The 14,626-nt window shown below is 43.4% G+C and overlaps 1 protein-coding gene across 1 annotated transcript in view; it reads left to right on the forward strand.

The window, feature by feature from the left end:
* The window catches only part of PPM1H (protein phosphatase, Mg2+/Mn2+ dependent 1H), a 143,452-nt gene extending 129,165 nt beyond the window's left edge, over positions 1-14,287 (forward strand). The window contains exons 9-10 of the mRNA XM_032999808.2: positions 3,097-3,248; positions 9,397-14,287. Of these exons, the coding sequence (XP_032855699.2) occupies positions 3,097-3,248; positions 9,397-9,544 (300 nt within the window). The 3' untranslated portion in view covers positions 9,545-14,287. The remainder of the gene's footprint in view (positions 1-3,096; positions 3,249-9,396) is intronic.
* The last annotated feature ends 339 nt before the right edge of the window (positions 14,288-14,626 follow it).

Below are 14,626 nucleotides of genomic sequence, written 5' to 3' on the forward strand. Positions count from 1 at the left end.
AAAAAAAAAAAAAAAAAAAAGTAGTAATTTCCATTGGAGTCAATCAGCTACTTTTGGTCACATAAGATTTACAGTGCTCTGGGGTTCTTGCTGTTGCAGGCACTTAAGTAACTCCCTGGATCTCTCTTCATCTTTCTGAAACTCTGGCACATCATGCTCCTGTGCCTTTTCTGTACAGCATGCATGGAGTATGCTGTGGGGTGCTGCACAACGTGGGGGTGTGTGGAGGGGGGTGTTCAGTGGCCCTGCTGGTCTGAGTATCCATTCCACATGCCTTGGTTGTGCAGCCCAGCCTGTGTGGCTCTGTGAGCTCTGCTGTCATACTGCTCCGTGTCCAGATTAAGGCACTTGTCTCTGCTGCAAGAGACCCTCACTGACCCAAATAAGAGCTAGAACAAGGCTGCAAGTAGAGAAGTGAAGGGTTAGGAACTGGCTTGTTTCTGCGCCTGGGCATGGTGGTCTGTGAGCATAACCTGAACCTATGATAGACTGGACAGCTCTAAATTAACTAACTTTTGTCAGCGACATGCTGGGAGCACCTACAGCTAGCTGTACTTCAGAAATCCAAGGAAAGACAGAAAGAAAGATCTTAAGAAAAAATTAAGTATTCTGTGGACATGGCTGCCCTAATATGTTGCTGCTGTGGTAACTGGAAGGCAGACAAAGCTGCATTTCAGTGGTCATTTTGTTGCACGTCCAACTGGCCCCTGTATACGTGAATCCTACCTGCAGTTGTCCCAAGCTTGCTTCCTGTGACCTTGGCACATTCTTTTCCTTAGCCTGGATCCCTGGCATCCTGTATTGCTCACCCCGCTGCCCTTCTCTGACATCTAGTTCCTTCCCAGTGGCACTCCTTTCTGGAGATGCTCGGTTCCCAAATTACCCATAAAATCAGTGACTGCATTTTTTTTTTTTTTTCCCCAAAACCGAAACATATTCTTGGTAAAATTATCTATTCTTGTTGTTGCTCTAGCATTGTACTACACCAAGAATTTTGGACCTTTTGACCTGTGGATTGGCTGAAGGTAGCTTTGACAAATTTCTTATTCACCCCAGTGCTGTTCCCTGGTCTGAGAAGATTGTTCATTTCAGGAGGATTCAAATCTGTGATGCATAGTCTTGGTTTCCTGCCTTCTCCCCCACCAATGCTGCAAAAAAGAGGCTCTTGTAGTGTAATGTGTACTTTGCCTGGGTGGGAGAGCCATGGTAGATGTGTTTTTCCTACCGCTGACATTTGAAACTTGGTTATTCCAGTGAGGGGCTTGCTGCTGAGTGCATCCCTGGGCATTAACCCCAATGCTGTCTCAAATATTTGCCCGTACCCCAGAGATCTGACCAGAACATTTGCTGCTTATTGATGGTTGTGTTGGCCAACTTACTCTCCACACCCCAGTGATTTCCGAGTTGAAACCCTGGGCTGTTCAGAGACTGAACTAAATTCTAGGTGATGGGGGGGACTGTGACAGCTACTGGTTTCTGTGCAATGGGCTTGACAGGAGAGCTGGGCTTGCATATAGGGGTCTTTTCTATAACAGTATTCCCACTCAGTCTGAATAAGGAGATATGCTTTAATGAAGAGAGTATCTTGCCTTGCCTTTAATCCTCTCCAAAGTCCTTATTCAGCTGCTACCTTAGATAATGAAGTGAAGGTTACATTTTACAAATGACCTTCTTGTGCTTTTGAGTGAAAGGCGAACAAGTAAGGATTAGCAGTCAGGGCTAGGTGATTTTTTTTTTTCTTTTTTTTTTTCCTTCCTCCAGTACTGGTGGCAGTTCTATAAAATCATAATTACACTAAAAGGTCCAGGCATTTTATGTGCATTGCCTGCTCCATGGCTCCTAAGGGGAGAATGCACCAGGAGGGAGAATAAAACAGCTCATATTTTCTAGTTATGCTAAATGCTTGTTCTGACAAATTTCCCAACTGTCACTGCTGTTAGTGGAGCCCAAGGCCAGAGTAGAGTGCGTGATGAGGTGCACCATTTCCAAACTTCAGCACAGGTGATCGTTTCCTCCTGTCTGCCTTGCCAAGGTTGTCACGCTTCTTTCAAACTGTGGTTCTTGCTGTGGTAATTAAAGTGCTCCGTGAGTGCTTTGTAACGGCTCCCCACCGCAGCCTGGAAATCGCAGGCGGTTTGTCAGCTGGAATACAGTGTGTGCTGGACGGAGAGTTGCACCCAACTAAAGGCTCAGTTTAAAACACTTGCTATGAGTTTTCCTCCTATTCTGGCTCAGCTGATGGTCTCCTGCCCCACATCTGCCCCCTCTGCTCCCGGCTTCCCCAGCCTCATCAGGAAGAGGGCAGTGGAAGCTGTTTTAAAGGCAGGGTGTTACAGAGGTGCCAGCAGCAGTGCTCTGCCTGACTGGCTGCAGACTGACGAGGTGAAGTCGGTGAGCATTCTAATAGTCGTGATTAGCTTGGGGGTTTACTTCTGTGTAGATCTTGAATCGGACTCTACCTACTGAACTCCTTACACATGCGTATAACAGAGCAGGCAAACAGTTTTCTTCCGTTTTGTGGAACCAGTCACTTGCTCAGGCGTAATTCTTGAGTGCATCAGCTGCCTCAGGTCAAGAAAAGTGGATGTGATGCCTTCTGCCACCCAGTCATTTCCAAACATGCAATTTATCTGGCAGAGTTAAATGGATCTGGACAAATAGTGAAAACAATTATTTGTGAATATTTTATTAGAAAATATAAAAAATTCATCAAATAAATTATTCAGCTTCCATATGACTAGTCCTGCCAATGATAGGGAAGAGCCTCACAGGCTGAAACTGGGCGGGGGGGAGGGGATTCAAGCACTGCTGGCAGTGGGCCCCACGCACGGTGTTTTGTGGCCTGGCTGAGGAACACCTGCATCCATCCCGGCTGGGGTCAGCACTCGCGCGGCGCGGCGCCGGGGCAGGGAGGGCTGCCATCTCAAGGGCTGAACTGGAGACAGACCCCAGCAGTGCCACGGGAGAGGTGTTTCAGTGCCCTGGCCAAACCTGCTAGCTCACAGCCAAACTCAGCAGTGTTTCAGAAACAGGTCTGATGGTCTCCTCCTTCATGAATGACTCTTGTGTTGTGGTGGTTTTTTTTTTTTGTTTTAGGTGAGAGTCTATGACCTCCTGCAGTACGAGCATGGGCCAGATGATGTTCTGATCCTAGCTACTGACGGGCTCTGGGATGTGCTGTTAAATGAAGAAGTGGCAGAAGCTGTCACTAACTTTCTACCAAACTGTGACCCTGATGATCCCCACAGGTTCGTGCTCATCCCTGATTTTCTAGCTTCTCTGTAGAAGAGTGTTTTCTGGTAGACTATTTTTGTAGAAAGTGTGGTGTGAATAACATTCAGTAAATATGCAACACTTCAAGAAGACATTTTTATAAGTTGGATGGAGCCTCTACAGCAAGTATGGGGGTTTGGGGCAGGTGGGGTGGGTTCTGTTATAACTCAGAATTGCCTGCCTGCAAATGAATAGTTGCGGGATCACAGTACCTTGGCATGGGATCCATTTTGTTTGCTGTAGGAGGCCTTGTGGAAACTTCAGGAGGCTGAGGTCATAGAATAACATGGCAACAGGTTTCTATCTCCAGCAGTCAGAGGTTTCCTTAACGCTAAAGATTGTTTCTCACTAGGGCATCATCATCATCTCTCTCACCCTGTATGTATGTATAAATACTGCACGCTGTGGTTCCCACTCATTCTTGGTCATGCTGCGACCTTTAAACCCACCTTCAGTAGGGGATGCTCAGCTGCAGGACAGGTGTGGTGACAAATTAGATGGCAATAGGTGGAAAGTCTGATAAATTTAGTTGGATTACATTTCATTTCGCAATTTTAACCTACCTCATCCTCTTTATTTTCCTGTCTTTATCACCTCTTACTCGACCAGTTTCTGTCTTTAAAATATACCATCATGCAAACAAACAAGTTCCCAGACAGCTAGCTAGAGCCTGTCTACTTCGAGTGAGTGTGTCTGTCTGCTGCTGAGTTCAGTGTCACCGTGAATTAAAACACTACGCTAGAGATCAGAAGTCTCTCGCTTGTAAAAGGGAGGACTGTGAAAGTGGAAAGAGCTTTATCCTTCCCCAGGGACTGTTCAGGAAGGGAAATGTGTGTTGCTCCTGAATTCAGGCCTGGCTGTTGCTGTCTTCTGCTCTCGCCCTGGGCTGAGAGTGGGGAAAAGAGCTTTTACGCATCCCCAGTTGGTGTGTGCAAAGTGGAGCTTCAGAAATAAGCTCTGGGATATCTCGGCAGCCGAGTGGAAACACATGGGACGGTGCGAGAGCTCAAGCTACAGTTGTTTAAATGTGGCGACTCTTGAGGACATGGGGAAACCCATCTCTAAATGCTTAGTGTTTCTCATTTCTAAGTGGTCATCTTCACAGTGTCAGCCCTGTTCTTCATCAGAAAACAAGGAAGGTAACTGGGTATAGACACCCTGGCAGCAACTTGAGTTTTAATGTGAGAACAGCTCCAAAATAACTCATGAGGAGTATTTTCTTGCCCTGACGCTTGACAAACATGGAATGCAAAAAAGAGGTTTTGCTGCAAGCACTCAGTTGTCAGGGCAATGGATGATTAGCATGAAGCTGCAACTGCAATATTTTGACCTTCCCCACCTCCCTGCACCAAAAAGATGTGGTGTGAACAACAGCCAGGGTTGTCTTTACTTCAGCAAGACCAGGGAGGTGTCTCTGTCCTCTCTCTGGGAGATCAGGCAGGATGAGCGAAGGGCATTTCACGGCTATGTAGATATGCCATTAATTTAAGGCAGGAGGAGATGACCCACCCAATCTACTTTCAGTGATTCCCTAGCGCTGTTCAGAGGTGCTAGGGAGCTTTCGCTCTCATTTCTGCACCCCTGAGTCGCCTCTTGCAAAGGCATCTTGTAAAACGTAATACCTTTGCCCTGCTCTGTCTCCATTCTCATCTAGTAAGTGGGAAAGGTTGGCTCTTCCTACCATCCTCACTGGTCCTGTCTGTTGCGAATACAGTCTGGGTGTACTGTGTCAGTCTTGTTTCTTTTGGACTTTTCCAAAGCTGGTGATGGCCACCATGTTTGCTGCAGTAGGAATGGGAATTCTTTGTTCAATTTCTTGACTTCTTAGGCGAATAATTTTTCATGCGTTATAAAACAATCATAGAAATCAGAGACACCAAAGGCAAATAGAGATTTTGTTTGTTTCATTTAGATTTGTTTGTGCTGGTCTAGCTCCAGTAATTATGGGGGACTATTCCCTGTATGTGCCCAGTGTGAGTAAAACACACTCCAGAATTGGGCTTGCTGTATTATGAATAAGAGCAAACACATTTATTAGTATTTGACCTACTGGTCTATGAATGGACATCTGAATTGAAAATTAATTTGTTCTTTTTAGTAACTTTGTGCCAGGCCATTTAGAGGCTTACAAATAGCGGTGACAAGACATTTCTCATGCCAGCTTGCAAAAGGTAATTAGAGCAGTCCCTCATATAGTTTACAATCATATTTATGAAAATTACCTTTGTGGAATTGCTCTTGCTGCTCAGTTGTAAAGAATATTTAAAGGGTTTAAAGTACTGTGTGAGAGGTTTTATGTAATTACTTCACAGTGGTCTAAATGAGGTATAACTAATGAATTTACAATAGCATAGCAGCTCAGACTGGAGCCGCGCTCATTCCTCTCACTAGTCAGTGACAGGAAAATCTTGTTTGCCATATCAGTTATGTTTAAAGGAAACGTTATTCCACAAAATGTCAGATTCTGTGATCGGTGTAGTGACATAGTCTGTGGTGAGGTGATCAGCTGGAAATGTGAAATCACCAGGGATGTAGAAAACTTGTCAGAATGTAAGAGACTTGCCCCTTGGGTTTGGTAATGCTGTGCCTTTCTGGAGAACCTACCTGTAGAGCAGACTCTGGATCCATCTGACCCAGTACCGCACTTACTCCCTGACAGCAGCATATTAAAAAAAAAAAAAAAAAAAAAAAAAAAAAAAGTAAGCTAGGGAGGAAGACTTTAGAGCTGCAGAGTACTTATCTGTTACGTAATTAGCTCTTTGAGGGAACAATATCCCTCCCATTTGAATCAGAAGTAATTTTATAGGCTCATGGGTAAGAGCCTACAGCCCTCGGCAATACTCTTGGGACTCTCTCTTGCTGATATTTACTGTCAGAACTGTGAGTGTTTGCTACCCACAGAAAAAGCATCTTTGAATCCTGTCAAACATAGCATATGCCTGGGCATCTCCAGGTGCAGAGACAGCAAACTCCTTGGGTCTGTCTTCACCCAGACGTGCAGACACAGCCTCAGGGGATTCGGGCAGCGGGTAATGGGCACAGACTTGATTGGAGAACAGTTCCTCCATGAGGGCTGCAGTGGAAGGAAGAAGCTGGGGTGGAGCTGGATTTCTTAGCCACTTCATTTCTCATGGGTATTGTAGCAGACAAGAGGATGAAGGGGACCCTGAGTGAAGAACGGGTGGTAGCAACACACTGCTGCTTTCCGTACATCATCTCTGTGAAGAGGTGTGAAGATGGAGAAGCGTGACTCTTGCCCATTTCCTTCAGCTGCACTTAAGCAGGTTTACCCACTGACCTTGGGATTCTTTTATTTCTCGTCCTCCCTCCTGTCCTTTCTCATTCCCTCTCACTCTCTCTCACACTAGCCAGAGATTTATGAGGATGCTGAGGAGTTGCTCCACCTCTGCTGGGTGTGAGAAGATAAGAAGCTGCTCAGACAGCAGCACGATTCCCCCACTGTCACCATTTCTCCTGCAGTACTTTCACTGATCAATACTGAAAGCTTCAGCAGAAGAAAAAAACCCATATATATTTATTCTTAAAACACAAAAGTTGTATTCCAGCGAGGCTGTTCATTAGGAGGAAGTGGATACTTTAAAACTACTTCAGCAGTTCTCTAATGCTGTCTCGACAGCTGAATCCCAAGTTCAGAGTGCTGGAGAATAAAGCATTCGGTAATGGACTGCTGCTGCTATTCATCTCCAGGTACAAGAGACTCGCCCTATCTCCTCGAGTGCCAAGTTGAACAGCATTGCTTCAATTCAGCTCTGCACAAGGAGAGGAATATGTTACCTTGCTGCTGCCTTCACCCGTTCCTTTTCCTTTGCTTCGATGTGCTGGTTTTCTTGTGTATTTCACAGTCTGTCTATGAGAGAATTTCTGGTTTATTAAAATTCCTTTTTTCTTCTTCTTTATCTTGCCCTCTCCAAACATTAAGCAGCAAAAGCTTTACACAATCAAGAGCAATACTCATTCCTTTGTACTCTTTAGATGTGGGGAGCCCTTGTTAATTAGAAGGAGGAGGAAGGCAAAGTTTTCTCTCAGAATGATGGGTGTTTTCTTCTGTTAAATTCTGACAATAGCTGAGAAATCCTTGGAAAAGATGTTCTAGCCAAAATTCACTCAGCATCAGACATGCTGTGAATAAATATTCCGGTCTCTTGCTTGACACGTGGAGTCCTTTTGTTCCTTAGGCCCTGCATCTAATTTGGGGATTTGGGAGCTGGGGAGTGCAAGTATGTCTGTTTGGGTTTCTTTTCCTTAGAAAATAGAATTTCATGTTGCATTAGGACACTAGGGGCAGCGCTTCTTCTTATATCCTGCCGTTACAGCTCGAGGTCATTGGTGCAGACTTACCTCGGAACATGTGGGCAGTGTTCAAGTGTGTGTGTGTTAGAGTTCGTGCCTTGGGCCCTTTTTTTATTGTGAAAAGTAAATCTTTTGTCAAAACTAGAGAGGGCTGGAAATTTTATCACTATCGTTAGGAACAGGGGTGTGTTGCTTCTGTACAATGTTACTTGGATTTAACATTAAACCTTTTGGTTAGTCAAATGCTGGTTTCTTTGCATTGAAGAAGTCTTTCTAGTAGAGCAAATAAAGTTATTCCTGGTTCAAAGGAGTTATTTAAGGCACCAAAATTTGAGAAACAGAACATAATTGGCATTTTTCCCTTCTTTTATCCCCAGAGAATGAATAAAGTCTCTACTAATAAAAACTACCGCTTAATAATGCATTCTCTGGTGAAAATTTCTGGGCTTAGAACAGTCCTGAGTACCCACTTAATAAACTTCCCTCCCCCGCCACTGCTTCTGACCAGTGGAGATACTTTCCTTTCCTGTTCCTCAGATTGGATCTGGCCAAGTATCCTCCCTAGAGAAGGTGGTCTTGAAATGCAAGCTCTTCTTGTATGTCTTGGTTTCTGGAAACTACGGAGGTGTGCTTTGCTTCTGGTGGCCCATGTGTTAGGCTTCATAGAGCCCCACATCATCTTGGAAGGTTGATAATTATGCTTCAAATAAAACGCAGGCAGACATGATATAGAACTGTTTTTTCTTGTCAGTCTTTTAACTGTTCGATTAATTTTTAATTATCAAATCATAAAAAAGCTTGCCTCCGCCCAACCAAATTCAAAACATCTCAGCCAGGTGTTGGACTGATGAAGAAATACCCATGACAGTAGCTGTTCACCCATAATGAGATTTCTTTCAGAGGAAATGTCTAAATGAGTACACGGGTGTGTTGATCTAGTAACAGCAGGTAAAATGATAAGGGACGATATGTTGGAGCCCATGACGGAACACTGTCTGTGCACCACCTTTTGGACTCTTTCTGCCCCTGAGCAGCATCTGTTATTTTTTCAGGATACAAAATAACTCCCATAAATACAATGCTGCTCAGCCCAGCATGTGCTGGGAGTTTTGGAGTAGCATGAAAGTTGGTGTTTCACTAAATTCAGCTCTTGACAACTCGCATTCACACAGTTCTCATTGAACTCACAAATGTGAAAGAACTGTGGGACTCTGTTAATCTGGCTGTATTAACTGTAAGTTTCCTTTCCCAGTTTCAGAATAAGAGAGATTTAAAAATCATTCCTGTGGTCAAGGAAAACAGATAAGTTAGTCTGCTTGGTTTAAAGTGTAATTTGGATTTTATTTTTATTTCTTTATTACTTGCTTTCAAATGACTTTGTTGTGGTTTACGTCTGAAATAGTTGAGCTATGTTTACCTTCAGGTGTGTCAGTGAACAAGGGTGTAGTTTTCAACAGCAACCAGTATTATTTGGGGTCCTCGTTTTTTCCGACTACTCCTAGAAAGCCAGTTTGTTAACACAAACATGTTAATGTTTTTCTGCAAGCTGGTGAATCCAGGCACCCAAAATGACCAGTGACTTTTAGGATCGATTGGTGCTCGTCCGATACCTTTAGATTCTGATGCAGGAGCTGTCACCTGAACTGGAAGGGATTGCTTTGTGGGTGTGCCGTGCTTTGCGTTTCTCCTGCCTGCTTCTGAAACACGGGGAGGCTTGTGCTGGTAGCTCACAGCGGTAAATCTGGCAGGCTGTGAAACCCACTTTCCTCTCGAAGACGAGCACTCCCTGGCTGTGTTCTGCCTTTTCCACAGGTACACGCTGGCGGCGCAGGACCTGGTGATGCGAGCCAGGGGAGTGCTGAAGGACCGAGGCTGGCGAATATCCAACGACAGGCTGGGCTCTGGAGACGACATCTCTGTCTACGTCATCCCTTTAATACACGGGAACAAACAGTCGTGAAAGTAGCATCAAGAGTGGTTATAGGATGGGGATCTTTTGGGGAAGGGCCTGTAAGAGACAATATGTTTTTGGTGATCTGACCAGGACACTTTCAATTGATGTAATCTATTCAAAACTAATGCTGGAGGGGTATTTTTCTGCCCGAAAGGTAGGGCTCTGCACATATACTGTATATGATTAAAGATAACCCTTAAGATTACATTTTCCCTATAGAAATGGTTTTGGTGCTTAACAGGAATGGGATTTAAATGCTGCTAGCATATTATGGATTCTGTTGTCCCTCCAGGTGGGGAATTAATTTTTTTTTTCTCAGTTTACCATGTAGCTTGGAAGAGCCATTTCAGTTGTGAAAGTAGAAGTGGGTATCAGAAGCCCAGGAGGCTCCTGAAATCTACCCCCAAGTATTCAGAAGGGGACTTGGGTCATATTTCATTTAAAAATACCTATATATACATATATGAGACTCAAGAGTTTTCTTCTTTTAAAAAGTTGCATTTGTGACTTACCTATGGACAACTTCAAACTTGTGTAACCCTTCGAACCCTCATTTTCCTCTCTTGTCTCTTCTGCAGTAGACTATACTCCTGTATTTTAGTAGGAAAACTGAAATTGTTTTCAGTGTGACTGTGCCTGTTTACCACAGCTAAAACAGCCACCTGCAAAATTGTCCAGGATAAGTAGGTCACAGTCTGTATGGCAAGGTTTATTCTGGTGTGAGGAGTTATTTGTCAAGATTCTCTGTTGTGTGTATACCATGATTATACAGAGCACGCAAACTCAGCTTTATGTGATGTTTACCTGGAGGCCATGGTTTCTTTGGGATCAAAGATTTTCATTCATTGAATGGTTCTGCCTGCTTTATCTTGGTGAAAGGATCCCTGACCATACAGCTTTTACATCAGTTGAGATTCAGTACATTTATTTGGGCTCCTGAGTGTATTTTTAGGTGGATTCCTACTTGAAGGGGTGGTATTGTTCTCGTTATCAATTTGTATACCCAGATAATGATCTATTTAGATGTCGTTTCACTTCTTCCTGCCTCATTTATTATCCAGTATACCTTTGCCTGCTTGTCTTGGTGACAGCTTATAACTTTCTGTCGTCTTGATATTGAGGACTGTAGACAAGGATCAGAAGATCACTGTGATAGATACAAGCCCTTAGCTAGCTTCAGCAGCTTTTTTCTTAGCAGTGATGAATCAATTTAAATAAAGAAAATCTGAGTAAAACATAATTAGAGTGAAAACAATAGTCCAAGAGGGAAACAAGTGAGCAGATCTGCAACTTAACCTGGCTGCCTGTTCTTCAAGCAGGCAGCTCTCTGACTTCATTGACAGGAGTTGAAGAAGAAACAGAATCAGAATATTCTAGTGTATAGGCAGGTATATGGGCTGGGGAGCCAAGTTCAACCTAATTTTTCCCCCAGACCACATTCTTTCAGAGCTGCTAATGTGGTTGGTACTACTTAGCCAAAAGACAGGGAGCTGACGCAACTGTAGGGCCCTGACTAGGCAGCTCACAAATGTTGTGTCTTTTCTAAAGGAGGAGGAGGATGCTGTGCCCTTTGCAGACTTTCTCCTGAACAGGCATGGCCTAGAGCTTGCCAGTTTTGTATTTTATAAATGTGCTGTGTAAACACCGCGCAGTGCGTGTGCTATATAGCTGCCCAGATGCTTTATTCGATTGCATCTGGAAGTACATGTGCAACAGTCTCAGTGGATTTAAAATACCCTTGCTCTAAACCTCTAGACCCAGTAGGAGTTTCAGGTTGAGAGGAGGCAACGCAGAGTGTGTAATGGCTCAAACATGCAGCAAAATGCATGATTTTAGCCTTAAAACTGTTCAGTGCATTCCCCAGTGCCTGCATGTAATAAAGCTGTGCAGAACACGGATGGTTTATATTCTAGAGCTTCAGCATAAATCAATGGCATATCTGATTATGTGTTGTCATGCTTTTTATCTATTCTTTCCTTATTTTTTTTTTCCCTTTACCTCTTTTTCTGTGTGCAGCTGAGCGAAAAGAGAGGTTTGGAGTCTAGAATATTTTTCACATGGCCCACCTCATATGTTTTAAAGTTTAAGCAAGAGATCTTTTCTCGCACTTTTTTTTTTTTTTTTTTTTTTGCCTAATAAACTTGTAAACATGCTTTTCATGCTCTGTGTAACTCCTGTTGTCTCTTCGCAAATGCAGTTGTGCAGTCCTCTAGCAATTCAGATCTTCTTTCACAAAGAAACTAATGTTGGCAATTCCAGCAGTCATCTGAACAGCAAAGAAGCTGGTGCTTGCTGGTACCAGCTACAAGCCTGAGTCAAATATTTCAGTGCTTATGCATTGTTAGTCCTCATTATTTGGTAACATGGTGTCAACACACATACCAGTCATTATAAAACCACTGATTACAATGTGGTGGAAATAAATTTGCAGTGTAGCATTTGCCAAAATTTGAAAGTGAAACTACAAGGCAGTGGAAAATGCACCTTCTCACTGAGGGGCATTTTTAAATGTACCCCTGGAGAGCCAGGTTAGCAGAGTGCGTGACCTGGTGGGGAGCAAACTGGCTGGTGTCTTCTCAGAGCAGAATCTTGTGGGCACTGGTGTATGGCTTTGTGAATCAGCCTCCCTCCACTGTGTCTGTTGTCCACCTGAGATACTGCTGTCAGTCAGCCCCTCTCCTGGAAAGGGCAGAAGTACAGTATCAACACTTAATATCAATTAGCATCAGTGAATAAATTCTGAGACCCTTAAAGAATAATAAAAAGTTTCCTACTCAGACGTATGTGACTGAAACTATGCTGTGATGCTTTTTGATTTGCTTTTTTACAAAGTCTCCGTTACACATGCTTACCTCCCTGGAGCATCTCCGGTACATCTCTGATACTCTGTTAGTACGTGAGCTTTCACCTCTGTCTGCTTTCAGCAGGAGCTTCTTACCTGCCTGCACTGTGGTCTGTGCTCTGCTTCAAGGCATGGTATAAATACATATACACGCTGAGGCATCATATAAATAGGAGACAGAAGTCACTTATTGGAGAGGTATTGTGTGAGAAGCAAGAATAATTAAAAACCTTTCCAATTCCCTTTGTAGGTTGAATTATTTTGGGAGTCACAGCATTAAAAACCACTGATGGCAGGGAGGATCCACGGTGCACAATACCATTTTTCAGATAGGCACATGTTCAGCTGCTCTAGGGCTCAGTGAAACTCCTGAGGTAGGAGCAGACAGCTCACCTTCTCACACTGGAGCAAGTTGGGCACCAAGTACAAATTTTAGATCCTTGGCACATCATCTTAGTTACTGCCTGGTGCTGGCAGCACTATGTGGTTTTTGCCAGTGAAGTTCCCTTAGTATCCAAAACTGTTTGAGCCTGAGCAGCAAGGAACCTCAGTCCTGAGTTACGTTTGTGTTCATGTTGCTGCTGCACCGTTCTGTGTCCTGGCCTGTACGTAGGCACTGCTTAGAAAGTCAGGCAAGGCTTGTCCTTCCTCGGACCAAGGCAGGGAGAGGCAGCAGCAGGCCCTGTAGTTCAGGTTGGCTGACTGTGTAATCAAAGTCATATGGTTCCTAGTCTAGTCCAATTTCTAGAAACTCAAAACCAAGAAGCTTCTACCATTCTCCTGTGAATATTGTTGCAGAAGGTAGTACAGCCATTTTGGACACGCTTCTCTTGCACTACAGCCTAAAATACTTGTTTAATTTGATGAAGGTGGGTGGAAATTTACGCCTTCAGGGAGGCACATGACCACCTTTGGGAACGTTAAGGCAATGACGCTTCCTTCATGAAGTGTATTGTCTGAGAGGGCTGATGTTCAGTGGCCTCATGCTGGAGAGAGAGAATTTTCTTAATACTAAAACACAACAGGGCTAACAAGCTAAAGGAAAAGTGGTCAGAGTCTGCTGTTAGCAGTAGATTTCCATGTTGAAGTCACTTCTGTGTTAGAATACGACAGGAGAGGTCTGTGAGGTACAGTCGAGACTGTGCCTGCAGGATATTTTTGAAGTACTGCACTTGATGTTTGGGCAGATTTTGGCTTTGAACTTTTGCTACATTTTTAAAGAACACTACACACTCCAAGCAAATCTACTGTGTTTTTTCCTGCCTTGGCGTTTTGCTTTTATTTTACATCTTATGTACAAATACTTTCAACATTTTTGTATCAAACATGAATTGCAAACTGTGTGGAATTGTTGCTCCTCCCTGACATTTTTGCTGTGTAGTTTTCCTCCATGTCTTAGATGAAGATACAGTGATGTGGCTACCATAGAGAGAGTGACCAAACAATGCTGTAACGGTGCTGCTGTATTTCTACCTGTGATGTACTTGAAGGAGGATGCCCTTGTCCACTTCCACTCTCACTGTTTTTCCTTTTTTTTTAACCATTGCTGGTGGTGTTCTTTCATAGGTGTCTTATTTTGGTTTGGGATTATTTTTTTCTAATAGCTGCCACATTTTTCTTCATTGGACAAGTCATATTGTTTTCAGATCTGTACAACTGTCTAGGTTTTATATGCCCTGAAGAACAGAGGACCTGCTGGAGGAAGATGTTTTGGACCAATGTACTTCTGCTTTGTGACTGTGAAATGTTAATCTTTTTGTAACCTAAGAACAAAAAATGTTTAGTAAAGGGATATATTTTGTGTTTTTTGAAACTTTTCAGTGCAATGAACAAAAGAGGAAGATGCTGAAGAAGTGTATGCGCAAAGTTTTAAAATAAAATTTTAAATTATATATTATATATATCCATCTACATCTATAACCATTATTATTCTGCCTTTGTCCTGAGAAGCACCTAAGTCTCTCTGCGTGTACTACTAATTGTGCAATATGGACAAGCAGCACACTCTGCTTTATGAGGGAATGGATGATTCAGTGACAAAAGGTCTTACTCTTGATTTAATGAAGTAAATCCCTGTGAGGTGCATTAGTGTATGTGTTGATCTGGAAGCTGCAGGATAACTGTGAGCTATGTGCTGCCATCAGATTGATTCATTGCTCGGACTGCCAGCTGCCATGTTCTGAGTCAATGAAGAGCTGTTCAAAGTGATCAGCTATCAACTCTGTGGCGTGAAAAATGGGGTGTAG

This window comes from Tyto alba, unplaced genomic scaffold (assembly GCF_018691265.1).
Source record: "Tyto alba isolate M040663 unplaced genomic scaffold, T.alba_DEE_v4.0 Super-Scaffold_2, whole genome shotgun sequence".
In the NCBI taxonomy this organism is placed as follows: Eukaryota; Metazoa; Chordata; class Aves; order Strigiformes; family Tytonidae; genus Tyto; species Tyto alba.